General features: G+C 42.8%; 1 protein-coding gene across 1 annotated transcript in view; it reads right to left on the bottom strand.

Annotated features, from left to right (window-relative positions):
- The window catches only part of NSG2 (neuronal vesicle trafficking associated 2), a 52,472-nt gene extending 33,136 nt beyond the window's left edge, over positions 1-19,336 (bottom strand). The window contains exons 1-3 of the mRNA XM_037499706.1: positions 19,213-19,336; positions 18,139-18,289; positions 2,227-2,310 (exon numbers count right to left, since the gene is read on the bottom strand). Coding sequence (XP_037355603.1) covers positions 2,227-2,310; positions 18,139-18,267 — 213 coding nt within the window. The 5' untranslated portion in view covers positions 18,268-18,289; positions 19,213-19,336. The remainder of the gene's footprint in view (positions 1-2,226; positions 2,311-18,138; positions 18,290-19,212) is intronic.
- Between the last annotated feature and the right edge of the window lie 596 nt (positions 19,337-19,932).

Below are 19,932 nucleotides of genomic sequence, written 5' to 3'. Positions count from 1 at the left end.
TACCAAAGAGGAAAAACAAGTGGCCCAACACCATCACTGATGAGAAAACCACAGGTGACATCTTGATAAATTTCTTTCCATGTCTTCTTTACTCCATAAACTTGTGGTTTTTCATAGCTCCAATTCTAGAAAACATACAATTTTAATCTTTGTTTTTTTCATCAACCTTTTCTCTGAAGCATTTGTCTAAATTAGTGCATGCCTTCATAACCATAATTTCAAAGGATTGCTAAATAAGGGGTTGTTCCGTGCAAACCTTGTAACACTCTATTTGGTTAAAAAAAAGAAACTTAAAAATAATTCCAGTGTTCTTCTGATGATTGAAACAATACACGCTTGTGTAAAATTTGGAAAGCACAGGCAAATCAAAAGAAGATGCAAATAACTCATAGGCCCATAATTCAGAGTTAATGAAAATACTTTCTGAAAAAATATGATTCTTAAGAAAATGTTTAAATAGCCCATCCTCTGCGTGTGGTCTTATTTACAGACTCATGAGAAAGTTGCTGAAAATCTAGCATTGTTTCCAGTACATTGATTTTATAAATAGATGGCAATCAGCATTCTTGTACATGAATCTGGGCACAATGCCAATCATTCCTGGTGCCAGGAGGATAGGTCATCTTCATTCCCTGACCAGGTGCCCACACATCATGCACCAAGATACTCCCACTCTCCCCTTGCACACAGCATAGGCTAGGTTCATGTTTTCTGGGCCCATGCTGTGCACCAGACTCTGAAGTTACAGCAAAAAATAATAGTGTTCCTGCCCCCCGAAAGGGAGTTTGGTCTCTGAAAAAGACCCACATTCTGGGGGATGCAAACAGAAGCACCACATTCGCTTCCAGGCTCAAGTACCCAGTTTCTCTAACATAGATTTAACAGGAAGAAGCACACAGACAGAAAGAGACCAATATGTTCATCCACATCCACACTCCAATTCCCAGAAAACCAACCAAAGGCTATTATCACTTTTAAAGGCCAGGTGCAGTTGACGCAAAATAGCTACCATTTGACTGTGCACTTAATATGTGTAGATCCAAGTGCTTTGCATAGATTCTGTTCTGCATCCTCACAATAGCCAACTATTATCTCCACTGATATGAGGTGTGTTGACTTGCTTATGGACACAGGGTTGATTGAAAGTTGAAATAGGGCTCAAACTCAGCCAGACTGCTCCAATATCCATCCACAAACATTTCTTGCCTGCCTCTATAGCTGATTTTGTCTCCTAGATATCTCTCTTTCCACTCACCATTCCATGATCTTTCTTACTTGGACAGTTGCAGTCATCTATGAGTCTCTTCACACTTCTGCTTAGCCCTCTACATTCCAATAACCATGTAAAAACAGCATGCTTTTTCGAAACCCAAATTAAAGCATTGCCTCCCCTTCCCACTTTGAAGTCCTTCAGAGATGCCTTTCATGATTCTACATAAAATCCAAATTCCTCCAGTCTACCTACATGACCTGGGATTGTCTACCTTCTGTCCACTTCTGCCTCACCTCTGTCTGCTCCTCACATTCTCCCACCCAAAACCCAGCCTCACTGCCCTTATTCCTAGTCAGTGTTGTTGCCAACCGCTTTCCAGCCTCAGGGCCTTTGCACAAACTATATTCACCTTAGGAGTGAATATTGGCATATAGTTTCCAAAATGACTCCCCTGAGGTTCCCCCTTTAATCCTTGCAGAATAGGCTTCCAGCCTGCTTTACACAACTCATCACAGTGAGATATATTTATCTGTCCTCCTCGTGGCTCCTCCACCAAGAAATAAAAGTCATTCGATTTTACCAAACCAGCCATTCAGTTTTTACCTCTAAGAAGTCAACTTTCTTTCCCTTTGTCTCTTTTGGTATTTTTGCAACCATCCACAGGCTAAAATTTGATATTCTTTTTAGGTTGCCATCACATTTCCTGGAGATTGTGATGGAAAGGCAGAAGGATGGGTATAGAAGGAGAAAGAAGAAATGAGTCACATTTGTCAATGATGTAACTATCCAAACATTCTGGAGCAGAAGAGCACATCCGCGGTTCTCCGGAGACCAAGCTCCCGTTATTTGATTAGATTCAGTGACCCAGACAATTTGGCCTCAAGAAATGCTCTAAAAATAGCCAATGTCATTTTCCGCTCCCCACTAGTACCTGCTCCTTTGGCGTGTCTGACTTGAGCTGGCAGAAACCAGGTTAACCTCTACTCTTTTCACTATACCATGGAGAAACTGACCGTAAATTCGGCGATCTTCGGCACCCGGAACTTCCCTTTGTTCTTCTGTTCAGGCTGATACTCCGTTCTTGTCTTCACGATCACCTGAAATGTTCAACCAGGATTAGCACTGACACTGAACCACCTTTCTTTTTCTTTTCTTTTTAATTTAGTAACTGGAATTTATTATACATTACATAAAGATTAGAACACAAGGAACCTGCCTCTCACACACGCACAAGAAAATAGAAAATTCAAATTACCCATAAAACACTTCCCCATTCCAACAGAGACAATCACAGGTAACAATTTTAGTCACATCTTCCCAGCTTTTTATATGCATAAATATGCATTAGTATGTATTTTTGTTTATGTAAGCACATATTTTCTTTCTATGAAATGGATCTATACTTCATGAAGTATAACCTGCTTTTATCACACAACAGTATACTAATTTTTATGTCAACAAATATAAGATTTTATTTCGACTTTTGATTTCATTTTGACTTCTCCGTGTAGAAAATATATGCTTTCATTTTTAGCATAGTATTTCATATACCACGATTAATCTAATAGTTTCAACAACTTGGGCTAGAGACACATATTATGATGAACATCCTGTGGATTAACACATATTTTGCACATACACTTAATTCCAATTGATATGGGGACTTCCACAAAGAAAAAACATAAAGACCTTTTATACCTATTACATCATCTTACTCTTCTGAAATCTGAATATTTTGCAGAGGTGGCTAATTTCTTATCAAGATGGGCTGTCAGGCTGCTAAGACATAGATGGAGCTCCATCCCACTGTGTAGGCAAAGTGGAAGAATAAAGAAACCTGACATATTGATTATATTGACAGATAATCCATAATTATTGCTTAATAGCATAGTAATAAGGATAACAGAAGCCATCTGACCTTGGGGCCTCACCTATAGAACACAATCATGATCACAATCCCTATTTAACAAGGTTAGTTTGAGACTTAATGAGATGATGATGGATAATATTTCTGGAATCACTTATGTGCCATAGCTAGTTCACATACTTCATATTCTTTTTCTACATACCACTACTATTTCTGTTTTCCTGTCAAGGAAACTAATGCTCAGAGATGTTAAATCACTTGTCCAAGGTCACACAGCTAAATGGAAGCAATCTTCTATCCAAGGTCACTCTTTACTTCTTGTTAGAACTGAAATGAAATGAACTTTCACTAAAAACTCCTACCAAGTTCTACTGGAGCCAGCAGTCAAGCATATTGACTTGAGCAAGAATCCTTCTAAAGAACGTTCTTTAAAGTCTGTGAGGCATGCCATTGACTAAAAAAGGAAAGGGTGGGGGAGAACTTTTTATAATTGAACACCTACCATGTGGCACTTAAATATGTTGGTTAGGGAGGCTCTAGGCTAGAAGATCAAGTAGAACATCTCTCTGTCCCTGACATTTGGATCCTGACCCCTTTGTTGCACCTACAAACAACAAAAAGAGAGCCCTGGCTGCTCTAAATGGGAAAATGAGGAGGGGTTGGGGGGGTGGATAGAGTAGGAGATATTCTGCCATTTTAATTTTTATTTTCTTTCTATTTTCCATTCCAAAGAATAGGACATTTCCCCGAATACACATTCTTAAAATTATTCACAAACAGGGGATGATAATTTCATCTCCCCAACCCTCTTGTTGTGTGTATGCACAGTAGGTCCTGGGTCTTTATGTTCAACATCATTTTTTATAATCTTGATGAGAAAAAAATTTATGAATTCCTAGTCAGGGTCACTGCCTGGGTTTTCTCCAGAACTGTGGTGTCCTCCCGCACCCCAAAGCCATGTGCATGGGGCTCATGGGTATCTCATTTGGTCCAGTCAGACTGAGGGTGGGTAATGTGTGATTCGCCCTGAAATGGAAGGGTGTCCTATTCAGGGTGGGATCCTGCCTCATGCCCTCCACTGTCAGGCAGGTTTCTTCTTCCCCTCATCCTGAGCTGAAATAATAAGGTTGGAAAATGAAAGGATGAATACAACTGATTATTGAATATTAGAAGTGTTTTGGGTTTTTAGTTAGAAATTTGGTGATGTTTTTGTGATCATTGTGTCTTAGGACGTTAATTTTTATGTCAATTCTTCTATAGTAAAACTGACTTTGTTGAGCTTAACAGCTCAGTTTCCAGGAACTCAGCTATGCCTTCATAGCTGAGGACTTACTATATATTCATATCTATATCTATGTAAGTATGTGCAAACAAGTGTGTTTATGTAATGTGCATGTGCGTAGTGTGTGTATGTGTTTGTGTGTGTGTGTGTGTGTGTGGTATGGTTATAAGACATCTCAGTATCTATTTAGAAGTACAGAGGATTTCCTGGTCAGTTTCCCGCATAAGTCATAAACTTTGGAGAAATCATTGTCTGTGTCATTCTAGGATGTGCCCCATCCACAGATATACATGTGCTGTGCAGTCTCCTTCCTCAAGAGTGTGGGCAAGACCTGTGCGTAGAATGGCATGGTAACTCTCATAATTACTCCCAAGATACCCTGTCATTTCCTTATGTCATATAAAATTCCATCAGAGCAGACTGAAGAGAGATTCTCCTGCTGTTCTTGGAAAAGTTAGCTGGCATGTCAGAGGGCTGTGCAGCTAGAACTAAAGGGAAGCCTCAAAGGGCTTCAATAAGTTGGGGACCTCAGTCCTACAATAAGTAATGAAATTCTGCCAACCACCTAGATGAGGCCAGAAGAGGACTACAAGCACCAGGTAGGAATGCAGCCCCACTGACACCCGGATTTTAGATTTGTGAGGTCCCCCACAGAGAATTCAGTCAACCTGTGCTATACTTTTGACAAAAAACTGTGAGATGATAAATTTGCATGGTTTGGAGTCACTAAACTTCAGGTAATATGTTGTACAACGATAGAAAACGAATGTGCCTTCCACATTGCCACGTCCCTCTCTTGACTTTATCCCTTCATTTCTAGATCCTAAGCCATCAAACTAGTCTTAGGCATCTAACCATCATACACCAAATGTTAAAATCATCTGCATCTTCATACTTCCCTTTGCCCCTCCATTTTTATAAACAATTTCCCAACACTTCTTAAAAAGTTCCTAATTATTTCCATGTGCCCATGCAAATTTATTTTTTTAAAGATTTATTTATTTATAATTTTATAAATAAAGAATTTATACAAGAACTGGATACAGGCCATAGGTGTGGGGGGTGAGAGGATTCACCAGAAATAGAGTGGGGAACAGAACAGGCAGATCTGCTGAAATACACTGCTGAGGGGAGCAGCAGGTGAGACAGGAGAGGTCTGCTGTGCCATGAGGGTCACCTCCCTGGCTGGGGATAGAACTCATGCTTCAGTGGCTGCATGAGTGCTGTGACTTAACCCTTTGCACCACCAGGGAGGCCCCTCCATGCAAATCTAAAAGACTCTATGCCACAGATGATGAGACAGAACTAAAAAATATTACTATTTGAATGAGACAATTAGTAATCATCATAGGCAATATTGTTCTCATTGACATAGTCAACATTTTGTGGCTGCTTTTCTAGCATGCATTTCCTTCTTCAATCAAAAGCCCCCATGATTTCCCCTGTGGGAACTCACCCCTGCCTCACAGTGTGGCAGCACATGGTTTGGTGGGACTGACCCTTAATGACTGGGATAGTCCTTCAGGGCATCCCACCCACTTTTCACAAAATTTTATCATCTCAGAGATGGGTACATAGTCCAGTTGGAACAATTAGATGGGTGACAATATTGAACAGGACTTGGGGAAAGAAGCCTGCTTGTTCTTTGTGGTGTTCCCAAAGACAGTGCTCTTTCTCTAGGTGGTTTAGCGAGGACTTGAATTCCAGAAGTGTTGTGATGGTTGTTACAGGAAAAGAGGGAGCAGGGTAGGACAGAGGTCTCGCACAGATGAGGGCAGATCCCAGAGGAACCCAAGAAAGGGAAATGGACCCTGATGACACCCTGCCCTCTGGATCATGCCTTGCCTGAAGCTGAGAAATTATCGGTTTAAATATATACTCTTTGGATCTTAATTCAGTTGGGGTTGGGTTGGGTTTTCTGTTGCTGAGGCAAAAAACATTCTATCTGATATAAATGCATTGCCAGAAAAATGAACTGAAAAGCTATTCAGATTTAGGAAGATGGCCAAATACTAAGTAAGCATAGCAAAATCCATAGATTTTCTTGGCACCAGCAAAAATATCACCTCAAAATATAATGGATTCACCAAAAGATAGATACAAAAAAAAATGTTCATAGTCACTTTTTCCATAATAGCCCAAAACTGAGAACAACTCAATATCCATCAACAGAATGGATAAGTTGTGGTTTATTCATAAAGCAGAATTTTGCCCAGCAATGCTAGACACACACACACACAAACACACACACACAAACACAAACCCACACACACGTGAATCTCAGAGACATTACATTGAATTTTAAAAATTACAAAAAGGTTTTTATATTCCTTGTGATTTCATTTCTATCAAATTCAAGAACTATATAATATTTATATATCTACATAATAAATTTGTATATCATTTATCTATATAATTCATATCTATATGTAATATTTATTTCAAAACTATTCTGCTTACCAGTTTCAGTAATGGAGGGGTACAGAGTCCAGGCAAAATTGTGATCATAGCCCTCCTTCAAATCCATGGCCTGCTTTGCCCTGAACCCTTACGAGATGTCACTTGTACCCTTTCTAATAAAAACAGTTCTTCTGACTTCAGAGCCTGACTCTTCCCAGAAGTAAATTCAAACACTGAGCAAAGGACAGGTGGGTACCTATCACCACGCTGGTCCTCAGCCCTCTGCTTATCTCTCTTGTTAAGCAACATTTTTCCAAAAGCAACCCAGAATGCCGCACAAATATTTGACCTTTACACCTAAGCAAGGGTTGACACATGAGAAAGTCCTGCCAAAAGCAGGCTTTTGTCCATTCATCTGGACTGAGAGGATAGTCCTCTGGCCTCACCCTCTTCCACTGCTCAATAGCATGTGTTAGGCTGGTTCTCTCCCTTCTCCTTGAAACGGCCTCCCATCCTGGGCCCACGGTGTTCTCTCCCTCGGTCTCCCTCATCACTGACCAACCCTCCTCAGTTTCCTCTTCTGGCCTCTGCTCTTCTGCTTGACCTCCCAATGTTGGATTTGCCCAGGGCTAGGTCAAGGGCAATCACCTCCTTCTACAAGTCCTCTCTGAGTGTTCTCGCCCCATCATTTCCAGGCTTGGCTTTACCCTCATGACTCTCAAATTTATATTTCTAAATGGGGCCTCCCTCAGCACTCTGCTCCCCTTACTAACTAAACATCTGCTCTTGGATGCACACACCCAAATACACTACATCACAGCAATGTTCTCAGCTTCCCTGACCCACCTCCTGACCACATTGCCTTCGACATTGTCTTCCCCTTAAAATCCCCGGCTCAGAAAGCAGCAGCATTGTCCATGTACTGTTTATATCAGATCACATGTAGGGCTCTCCCTTGGTGCCTCTCTTCCCTCCACTCCCCACACCTGCTGCAGCACCAGCTCCTGCCTCCTCAAAAATTTCTCATGCATCAACCCATGTGTGCCACCACCCTGGTCTAGAGCCTTATCATCTCTTCATGAAATTGTGTCGACTGATTGCTTTGTTTCCACTCTTGCCTCCCCAAGTCCAGGGAAAAGAGCTTTCCAGACCAAGAGTGCAGTGTATGCCAGCAAACATTCAGAAGTCACCCACAAGGCTGGCACCTGTGGGAACCACAAAGAGGTGGTTTTCAGTGGCCAGTGGACCAGGCAGGTGAAGTGAGGGGTGAACAGAGAGAGCCTCTGAGTATATTGAAGATGAATTTGAAGGCAGTGAGGCACTTAGGAGGACTATAAACCAGAGTGGCTTCTCCCATAGAGGAGAGGCCCCTGGATGCCCCAAAGGTGCCCTGGAGAGAGGCAGGGAGCAGGGAAGCAGCCCTCTAGAGTGACTGCAGCCAGCGAGCTGTTGGGCTTGTCATGGAGCTGGTGAGCTGTTCCTGTGGATGGAGCCAGAAATATTTCCCTTCTATAGAAGGAGATATAGTAACAGTCACTTTTTTAACGCTATGAAGGGAGAAGCATATGAAATGTTAGCCAAATGTTATTAATCGTACCTTGGAGGAATCAGCTTGTATAAGCAAAGAAAGAGAAAATAAATTTTCAAAGAAAGGTTCTATTCTCTGCAGTTGAAAAAAAAAATGGAGCAAAACAGAGCCCTGAGCTCCTTGATTAATAACAGAAATGGGGGAAAAGGCAGAGAAAGAAAGGGAAAAATCCTTTCTATTCTTTTTGTTATTCAAAGTGGGGATTTACAGATATTTGGAAATCTGAAACTCCAGACTTTCAAATATCATTGCAGATTTGGGCAAAGAAGTAAATTTGTTTTCTTTTCATATGTGTATATCAGTCCCCATTGTCCTGTCAGAGGCTGATATGAAGAACATAATTTAACATAATTGGCATTGGGAAAACGGGATAAATTATTCATCCCGAAAGGACCCCTCATCAGGATATATTCCCCCTTCGCCGGCAAGGCCAGATAATACATGGCGGTTCAGATGGTGCAAAGTACAGATCATAAAAATTTAAAATACTACTTCCCAAGATTATCAATAATGAAGAGGTTCCCACATGGAGAGGCCCCGGGATTGGCAGGAACAATAAATAAAAGCGCAGAAGTGCTGACAAGGAGCAAGATTGTATTTTTATGAGCTGGGTTTGCACAGACCAAAAATAGATCTAAGCTGGACCCTTCAGCTCCTTCCTGCAGCCAAGAGACGTTGGGAGCGGGACAGTGTGCAAATGCCCTGCAGCCAAGCATCTGCTGTGTGTCGGGGACTGGGCTGGGGCCCTGCTGATGTATAATTCTTGAATTCTCTTTACAACAGTTTCTCCAAAACTCATCATTATTCCCATTTTGCAGATGAGGGCCTTTAACCTCAGCAAGTCCAGCCACTTACCTATGACTGGCAAATGTTCAAAGGCACCTTGCTCTTTACTATTATCAGGGGTTTTCAGGGGGACGGTGCATCCAATATGCACCTGGAACTGTGCCGAAAGCTTTACATCTTTAGCTCAGCAAACTCTTTGTCACTCTGAGAAAGAAGCGATTGCCCCATGATACAAATGACAAAGCTAAGTCTGGGAAACAGAAATGACCTTACCATCCCAAGTGGTCACTAAGAGGTGGGGTCAAGGCTTGAATCCAAGCCTCTGATGCTTATCCAATGCTACCTACTAGCAGGTCACCATTCAGGGCTCATAACACCCAAACTTTGGCTCCATGGCTCCTGCATAACACAGGCTCTGTGAGCGCCATTGAATTAATGGACACACACACATCCCTAAAGGAACAAAGTGAAGTTGCCTTTTCCCTGCTCACCCTATACTACAGCTCTTTAGGTTTTAGTCTCTTTCCCTGAGTCCATGAATTGGGTATTGAGTCCAGCAGATGTTAGTGGCAGTATTGTGCACACCCATCAATTCACAGATGGGGTGATGAGAGCCCGGAGAGGGAAGGGTCACACAGCAAGGCCAGGTCAGAAGGAGGACTCTAGCATGAACTAGCACCAAGAATGGTGCTTTTAATGTGGAATGAAAACTCTTTTCCTTGTTGGGTCTTCGCTTTCTCCAAGACAGAATGGGAGGCTGGCCAACATGGCCTCATATAAATCAGTTAATCCAATAAGTCTGTGACTCCTCAATTCTGTGATGATGTATAATAGGGGGCAAGATGGGGGCCCTCCATTGGACCCTTCTGCTCTGAGCATAGCCGCCGCCCATCTGGATCTATTCCAGTGGAGGGATGCAGTTCTCTACCCGGGCCAGGACTCTCCAGTGCAGAGGCCAAGCCTTCATCACTGTTCGACAGTCCTTGCAGTCTGGGGCCAGCCCTTGAGCCCTCATGTTGCAATGATCCTGATATCCTGATTCTATGTTAATAATAGCAGCCTTGCAGTAAGCAGGCACCATGACCCAGTTGTTGTGATAACATTCAACATGTATTTTCTCATTTTACCCATCAAACAATTCCTAGAGGAAGATGTTATTGTCCTCATTCCAACGACGAGGAATTGGAGAATCAGAATGGTTAATAAACTTGCCCACTGTTACACAGCGCGTAGGTAGTGGAGTTGGGATTCTAATTCAAGCTGCCCTGCTAGAATGCCTCCATCCACATGTGGGCACACTGACTCATCCACAGTGATCTCTCCATGTGAGCAAGTAGCCTCAGCTCTCCAAGGCTGCTTCACCCTCTGTGAGAAGGGTGTGATTTTTTTCAAAAAACAGAAAATGCTCAGGGTAACAAAAGAAAGTATGGAAATTACAAAATGTAAGTCTTCAAACTGGCCTGATCCACCATGAAACACATAAAGTCCTCTGATGTGTCTTTTGGAAACTGTTCTATGAATTACAAGAATAAAACACAGACCTGTTTCCACAACTGGTGTTATTCCATACCATGCTCTTTAAAGAGGCTGGAACTAAGCAATGAGTCTGCTGCTTCTTCCTCATTAACATAAACTAGTCTGCTTCAATCTCAAAACAATTGCTTAGTATTTCACATCCATACTCCAGGGTTTATTTAACCCAAACTCATGGAATATCCCAGTGTTCCCAGTGTTTTTCTCATAGACATACTTGAAAAAATGTACCCATAGGATTACTTCTTATTAGTAGGAATCATAACAATCAAATGGCATATACAGTTTAAATTTTACAAATAACATCTAGATACCCTCCGAAAAACAGCATCAAATGATAGAACCAACAAAAGCGCTTGGGAAGGTCTGTGTTCCACCAGTGTCAGCAGCACGTGGCATTATCAGATGTGTTCCTTTTTTTGATCAATCCGGTAGGTCAAAAGCTATATCTAGTTCAAAATTATATTTTTTAACGTTAAAGAATACAATTGTGTATATGTACCACATCCTCTTGATCCAGTCATCAATTTTTGGGCATTTGGGTTGTATTACTCAGCAATCAAAAAAGATAAACACATGCAATTTGCAGCAACATGGATGGAGCTGGAAGGGATCATGCTCAGCGAAATAAGCCAGAAAGAAAAAGAAAAATACTGGTCTCACTCATAGCAGGAATTTAGAAAAGCTAAATAAAGGACCAGGAAAAAGTCCTTACTTTAATAAAGTAAAAATCAAAATCAACAAGCAACTATAAACCAGAGACACAGTACAGGGGGTGGGGGATTATGGTCAAAATAAGAGATGATGATGGTCAAAATAAGGGGGGTGGGAATTGTATGGGGAGTATAACCAAGATGAAAATGTATACATTGTGCAAAAAATGAAAAATGATGTAAAAAATGTATTAAATAAATAAATTAATTAAAAGAATATAATTGAATGTGCTTAGTGGTCATTTTATATCCACTTGCTGAAATTGCTTACGCAGTTTTTACCCCAATTCAGAGTGATTTATAATCTGTGTCTTGAGAGTTTCTGAAGAGCAGCACAAGGGAGTTCCATGACCTTGGCACCTGCAGAGATGGGCGTTCCTGCTGTTCCCCAGGGACAGGCTGGTGGTTCTGATCCTGAGTCTTAGGGAGAAGAAACCCTTCAGCAAAGCCACGAGGGAGGTCAGAAAGGCATGCAGGTCTCAGGGACCAGAGTGGTGTCTTCTTTGCCCAACATTCTTCCAGGTCCATCCCACCTGGCTCCTCATCCCCACCCTTGAGGCCCTTTCCTTCTCAGCTGGCTGCACTTTAGCAGTTTCTACCAGAAATGCTGACTGCAGGAGCCATATTCTGGATAGCCAGTGAAAGAAAGGAAGCCACACCCTTGGGCCCCTGCTGTGTGCCATTAGATAATTTTCATGACTTCTGTTCACAGTCACACTGTTTGGTAGATATGTTGCTAGCTTTTCAGTTGGAAAAAAAAGCCAAAGCCCAGAATTCTAAAGGATTTGCCTAAATCCACACAAAAAACCTTAGCTGAGACTTGAGTCCAGGTTGCAGGTACTACAAAGTGTCTGTGGTCTACCACGCAAAGCTTGTAGTGTCCAAGTACCAATAAAATGATCTCCACATGCATGCATGCATTCCACTGCTCCCACAGCAGGTGAGTCAGCCCCCTCAGGGTGTGTAAAGGCTTAGTAATCAGTAGGAACGTTTTCCTCGAGCCTGGCCACTGGCTTGCCAAATACACAACTCATCGGGAGCTTTGCCAAGGTGGGACTGTGCCTGTCTGTGGTCCCACCATCCATCATTTGGCATCTCCCAACCCACCTGCGTGCAGAACCTGGCTGCATTGTTTTCTGCCTGTTTCTTTGCTGAGCCTGCTTCTGCATCTGTCAAGTGGGGGTAAGGTCGCAACCTCACAGAGAAGCACTAGGGGTCCTCTGTGCTCTTGTGGTCACTTAGATAAAGCAAAGGCAGCAAGGTGCAGTGTCCTGGAATTTGACACCTGCGGGTTGATGCTCCAGTTTCTCCAGAGCACTCTCCCATCACCCGGAGAAAGGCACCCAATGACCTAAGTTCAAGTTTATTCCCCCCACGAAGTCAAGTGGAGAAATGAACCTGGCTTTAAGCAAGGCAAGGGAGAGGGTTCCTCTTTCAGCAGGCATTGCCCTCTGCCTGCTGCATGCCAGGACCAACATGCCAGAGAAGAGGAAGAGCCAGGGCCCTCAGGCCTAGTGGGCAAAACTCCTCAGTGCCAACTGGTACCATGCTTGCATAAACCCACCTCCTCCCCACTCCCACAGCCACTACCTTGGCCCACCACTGCTATCTGCTTCATGAACATGGTGAAAGCACTGGTCTTCTCCCTCGTTTCCTTTTTTCCACTCTTTTCTGTTCTTCTACCATTCATAGTGGCAGTGCTGCAGGAAATACAGTACCTCTGGTGCTACCAGGAGGACATATTGGAAGGACAGAAGAGACCAGGACACCCCACAGTAGTCCCTCATCCCTAGGGTGGCCCACAGAGGAACCATCCTAAAATAGAAATTTGACCCCATTATTCCCCTGTTTTAAGCCCCTTAAATAAAGACAGCAAGCCTCACATGAACTGGCATCCACTTCACCACATCTCCCAAGTCTCTGCCCCAACTCAGCATGCCAGCCAGCCCTGCCTCTCCCAACAGCCTCGAGGCCTGTCCACAGACTGGTCCTTCTTCTTGCTACTTTATGAGCTCTTTGTGAGCACACCCTCGAGAGTGCCTTCCTCAGAAGGACCTCCCCACCTCCCTGGCCATCCTGCCATCAGATTTCAGTCCCCCTGAGTCTTTCCTCTCTAACATTCCAGAAACTTATTCCTCTCTTAATAGCCCTTCTCAAAACTGTGCATCTATGTACTTCTATTTGTGTGAGGACTTGTTTGAAGTTCCCCATCCCCACTGGACTGGAATTTCTATGAATGAGGTGGCCATGCCAAGCCTATCTTTTCATAGTTTTATATGTATACCCTAGCACAATAGCTAGCACATAAAAGATACCTAACATAATCAGATAGATGGGTATGTAGGTGGATGGATGGGTGGATGGTTGGTTGGGTGGATGAATATCTCTTATTCTGATAAGAATAACCATGTTATAATTGTAAATGGTTACGGAAGGAGTGCGGGAGGGGTGCCATCTGAGCTGGGTACTGGCTTATCAGAAGATGCATAATGGTTTATCAGAAAGGCAAAAGGGTGAGAAGGGCAGAAGAAATGGGAGGTACTAGGAAGAGGGAGGATAAAAAACCTAGAAAGTATAGGGACTTCTAGGGCAGGGCTTCTCAGTCTCAGCACTATTGACATTTTGAGCAGAATTTTTTTTAATGTCCTGCACATTGTAGGATATTTAGCAGCATTCCTGGCCTCTACTCACCAGATGCCAATAGCATGTCCCCCACCAGTTGCACAACCAAAAGTGTCTACAATATTGTCAACTGTGGGTTGGGAGCAAAGTCAACTGTCTCATAGGGGCAAAGTTAGCCTGGGTTTAGAAACACTGCACTAGGTAGATGTGACATGCCAGTGCTCCAGGTGCAAAGTAGGGACTGATAGGAATGAAAGTCAGAGGGGAAGATAATGAAGGACCTATAATACTAAGGTAAGGATTTGAGGATGGACAGAGGGAGAGAGGTATGGATGGATGGATGGATGGATGGATGGATGGATGGATGGATGGATGGATGGATACCCCATGGAAAGGACTGAAAAAGGTTTCCATGGGAGAGAGGCCTGGCTACAACTCTAGGGACACTAACCAAGTGCAACGCGGAAGACTGATTAGAGTGATGGAGAGAAGGGATGGGAAACCAGGTCACTATATCCTCCCCTGAGGAAGCCACATTCCCTCCAGCTCCTGGCAGGGAGAGAGCTCTGGAGGCCATGATGTGCTTTCTGGGGAATCACCCCCAGAAACACCCTCAGGTCACAACTTCTGGTCCAGGAGCATAAAAGAGAGCTCAAGGAGGAACTGTAGCCAGGGATGAAGGAATTTGAAGTTTGAGGCACCTCCCTGGGGTAGGAGATATCACAGTGCAGAGGAAAAATTGGGATGTCAGGGGCACCGGGGTTCCAACCCCAGCTCTTTCCACTCTCTGAAACATGGGCAACTCTTGTCATTGATCTGAGTCTCAGTTTTCCTATCAGTCAAGTGGGTGCACTAATCCCCAGCTCACACAGCTCTTGGGAAAAATTCACTGAAAGGACAGATGTGCATGCCCTGCACAGCCCCAGGCCTCACCCAAAGCAAGGATGTTAGACACACCCAGCCTTTCCATTTAGCTTCCAAAAGGCTGAAACTTGTATTCTAAATACAGTTGTACTGACAAGTACACTCTGGTTTACATTTTCAAAAAGGAAAAACTGTGACCTAACAGTGGGGTCAAATACACTTCTTTCTGATAATCATTTGACCTTCAAATACTCACCATCGGACTGGAACCTAATCAAAGAGCTGACAACAGTGTCAGGAACCACTTTATCTTCTCCATCGCCTTGTGAGCTGAATCCTAATAAGATCATCCTCCCTATACACATGAGGAGGGGGAGGCCAAGGAGGTATAAGACGCTCATTGCAAGTCATCAGCCAAGGCAGGATAGTAGAAAGCCTAGCAGGGACGAGATGCCACCTACAGAGGTGACTGCAGGCTCCGTGCTGGTCACTAAGCACTTAGAGGACCCATTTGGCTTCTGGGTGGAATTTGCTTTTAACACATCTACTCTAATATCAGGGGAGTAAAACTGTTTATTCTTGTAAAGATCAAAAAATCTAAATACCAACACAGAAAAGTGCAAACACAACTTCTCTTCAGAGAAGAGAAGCAGCCTCAGGGAAGAGAAACAACTCACAAAAGTTGCACTGTGAGTTTTAGCTAGAGACCAATCTGCAAACTCCCAGGCTAGCTGCCTCCTTACTCCTGCTGCAGAGGAAGACTCTGGATTCTACATCTGGGGTGCTTACCAACTATGTACTTTGGGAAGTTACTTCACAGCTCACTATCTTAGTTTTATTATCCTTAAAAACTGGGTTACAGTAGCAACTTCTTTGTCAAGTCCTATTTACTATCGAAAGAATGAAAAAAAATTGTGTGTGTGTGTATGGTGTGTATGTGCGCATGCACGCAAGTACATGCATAAAGCATAAAACAGCCTGCAAAGTGTGGGGAACTCTAGGACAAGATTTCAGTCTCAGCACTATTGACAGTGCATTTACCACTAAGAAGTACTTGAAAAATTATCATTATTATTCTCTTTTAGTTTTATACCAGGCACTTTACATAGGAGACCACACTGAACTTTATTCTGACCATTGCAAGGTAGGTATGATCCTTGTATGTGACTGAGGAGTAGCTGAGGTAGAGAGATTGTCATGAACATCAGAGGGAGATTGTAAGGTGCCTTTGTGGGGAGGCAACCCTAGAGGGATTGGTATCTTTCAGGATGCATTAGTTTCCTATTTCCTGCATGCAAGTCCCAGTGCATCTATCCTCAGCTGGTTTCCCAGTGGTTACCAGGTCTGTCTCCTCTCTTAAGGAGAGAAGAATGTCCTCAGAGACAAGAATAAGGTGGGAGGAGGAATGTATGACAGAAGTCATGGAATCTCTTTGTGATATTCTGGTATGTGTAGGGTTAGGAAAAAAGGTGATCTCACCACAAACCCTTTTCTTTGCACACTTCTCGGGAGCAAGCAAATATTTGAGGCTGAAGTTATTGGCTGAAGGGTAAAGATGTTTTCTGAAACCTCGCAAAACCTTAAGATAACACTCCCCATTTTCCCCCCAATTTCTATTATATCTGGGTTCAAATTCCAGCAGTGCCATTTCTTCCCCCTGTGAATTTGGATAATGAGCCAAAGGTGACCCTTTACCTATTTACCTATTATGATCCCTAGGGGATCACATGTGTCTAGTATAATGGTCCTCAACTTTGGGTGCACACAAGAGTTACCTGTGGAGATTTCACTAATATTGACACCTGGGTTTTACACCCAGAGATCCTGCCATAATTAATTGAGAGCATGGCCTAGATATCAGTATTTTTTAAACTGATTTTTTTTAAACTCCTCAGGTGATTCTAACATGCAGTCAAAAACTGAGAACCTCTGATATACATGGAGCATATACCCAATTAATACTGTCCCTTCACCTTTCTTTAGTGTTAATTGCTCACTCAAATTTAATTTTTAAAAGCCTTATCAGTTCCTCAGGATGGCACAGAGATTCTTTAATCCTGCCACCCCATGCACATTCTCATCCTGACAACCTCTGCACTTTCAAAACATTTGACTCAACCCCCAGCCAATCAGCCAGGCCCTTATCTAGCTTTAGTTCCTCTTCTGTTCATTGGACAGAGCCAATTGGTTAAGACACACAATGCCCTCCTGGAGATGCCAATGAGAAAACCAAACAGATGGAATGATCCATTGTTCATACTTCAGCCAGGGAACTCCATTATTTGCCTCTAAATCTAGTTCTTACTGTGTACAAAAGCTCACATGATAAGACCACAAGTTCTCTCAGATGGATCTTAAGCAGTAATGTTTCTCCCACCTGTGTCTATGGGACAACCCCCCCACACACACACACACAAAGACAAACAGACACACACACACACACACACACACACACACCTTTGTATAAACGCTCACCTCTATTCTTCATGGACTACTCCCATGTCAGGAGATGTGCCATCAGCCAGTCAGTCACTCATTTCCAGCCACACCTCCCCCAAAGACAATCTACTCCAGTCATGCTATTTCCCAAAAGCTCTCCATGATTTGCATATATTTGGCCTTTGCTTTACATGCCTCTTTCTTCCATTATTTATCTGGAAGATTTTTATTCACCTTAAAAAATATTCAAATGTTCTCCTTTACAGCTTGCCTACTCAGTCTTCCAATCCCCTCCCCACACCAATAGAGTTTAGTTTCCAATCCTGTGCTCTCAATTTTTGAATCCTCAGCTATAGCATTTAGTACATTATATTAATTTAAATGTTACACTGGATAGGAATTTTGTAATTTGTCTTTTCATGACCAACTTCTAGGGACAAGAACTTAGCAGGTGCAAACTAAATGCTTGTTGGACTGCATCCAATTTTCTGTCCTTGGATCTATACCAGTCAATTTTTGAGAATCTTCCTTAAAATAATCAAAATGGATTTTATCTGTCACCATCTAGCAGCTTATTAGTATTCATCTGCCATAAAACTTTAAAAAGGAGAAATTGTCTTGCCCATGTATGTATATGTGACCAAAAAAAGAATAAACACTTACCATAAATCTGAAATAACACAAGAGATGTAATGTCTCTGGAAGGAATAATTACATTTACAAGAAAAAAACATACTTGGCTGGGGGGGGCGATGAAAGGGTTTGGGAGGGATGGCATTTTTCCTGCTTTATTTCCTGAGATGGGGGGACTGATGAGAACACCTGCTTTACCTTTTCCGGAGCAGGCAGCTGTAAGTGATTAACCTCCAAGGGAGTGATGAGAGGGACGGTCTGGAAGCCATCCTCAACCGAAGGTGGCTTGGTTCCCTTCTCGCTGGGGTTACTGTTCAGCTTCACCATCCTTACGCCTTTCTTCCCAGACCTATGGCAAGCAGTGGGATTCTAGTTACAGTCGGAGGTAAGGCAAGGAACTAGAGGGCTGATGACAGGGAAAATAGCACTGTCCTCAATATCTACACTCGGGCGGCTTTTAATGTAGAGATCAGTCATCGCCCTTCCACTAGATTTCCTTACATGATTCCCATTATCCAGTAAAACTTCTTTAATCATCAAAATATGCCACCTGCCCACAGGGTCCAACAGTCCTCAAATTTGGGAAAATCCCAGATTTACACACACACACAAATCTACAAGCTTAAAGAATCCAAGGCACTAGAGCTTATGTAGTCATATAATCTCATGGAAATGCTTATTCTCAGTGCAAAATTAAATTCTATTATTCTGGGTCACCCTGCAGTATGATTATTTCACCTTACCACCCTGGTTGCTATTTGTTACATCTCTTTTTCTTCAGTAATCTCCCTAAAACACAACAAATACATTCAATGTCTGTACGTGTAGTGTACCCTTTTACATATATAGATTGTACAGGAGATATAATTTCCTAAAACAAAAAAAGGACTCGTTGCAGCCCAGTCTTATTATTCAACTGTCGAATGCCTCCATTTCCTCATTATCAAAGGACTATATATATATATATATATATATATATATATATATACACATATATATGTATGTATATTTATTTCCCATGGAAAGTTAGCAACCCCCATATTGTAAGATTGCCAACTAAATAAACAAATCACATCTATTCCTCTCCAGCTCCCTTGGGAGTCAGACAGTGCTCCCACCCCACCCCCGAAGCCCAACATAACTGAATTTCTCTTGTCAATCCTGCTGATAGAACATTATTAGACAAAATAGGGCTGTTGTGGGGGTGAAAGAGATGGTAAAAGGTTGGAGGATATTGGGGAGTTGTTATAGCAAAAGCAAATGCCTACTTACTGTGCAGCACTCCTGGGGGGTCAGAGCAGATTCAAGCCAATCTGAAGAGGAGGAGGACAGCCAGGAGTCCTCCCTCCTCAGCCCGAGCTTGTGGTGCTGAAAGGACAGCGCCTTGCGTGTCTCTGGATTGGGAGCTTCTGAGAGCGAGGAGAGCAAGCAAGGAAAAGCTCCTGGCAGCTGCCTGCCTGCTAGCTCGCTCGCTCGCGCCCCCTCCCACCGGGAAACTGGCTCCCACACCATCTGTCATCTGGCACCACCTGCTGTTTCTCATGCATGGCCACAACCATGGCATGGGACAAAATGGTTTCAAGAAAGTGGGAGGGATTCTGGCCAAAAAAAAAAAAAAAAGAAAGAAAAACAATAATACCACATAGCAAGCAATCCTCCAGCCTTTAGAAAAACTGGAAAAGGAGGGCATTTGCATTAGGAGAAGGGACCACCTCCTAAAATCTTTCAGGATAATGTTATGAATGACATTTCAGGACCTCCACTGTACTTTGAAGTGTGATAAGGAAAGAAGGGAAACTAATAATAAATATTAGTTTAGTGGACACTTTTCCGGCCTTTTCAGACTGTTTCCCTCATTTGCAAAATGTGATTTTTAATAGTACTTACAGAATGAAGTTAGTGTGAGTGTGATAACATGGTGGGAAGTGTTTAGCTCAGAGCAGGACACATGACAAACACTGCATAGACTAAGCTACCATTCTCACAATGCCA

Source organism: Talpa occidentalis, unplaced genomic scaffold, assembly GCF_014898055.3.
Source record: "Talpa occidentalis isolate TD23 unplaced genomic scaffold, MPIMG_talOcc4v2.1 talOcc4.9, whole genome shotgun sequence".
In the NCBI taxonomy this organism is placed as follows: domain Eukaryota; kingdom Metazoa; phylum Chordata; class Mammalia; order Eulipotyphla; family Talpidae; genus Talpa; species Talpa occidentalis.
Note: the sequence above shows the minus strand (reverse complement) of the source record. Positions and strands in the feature narration are given on the sequence as shown.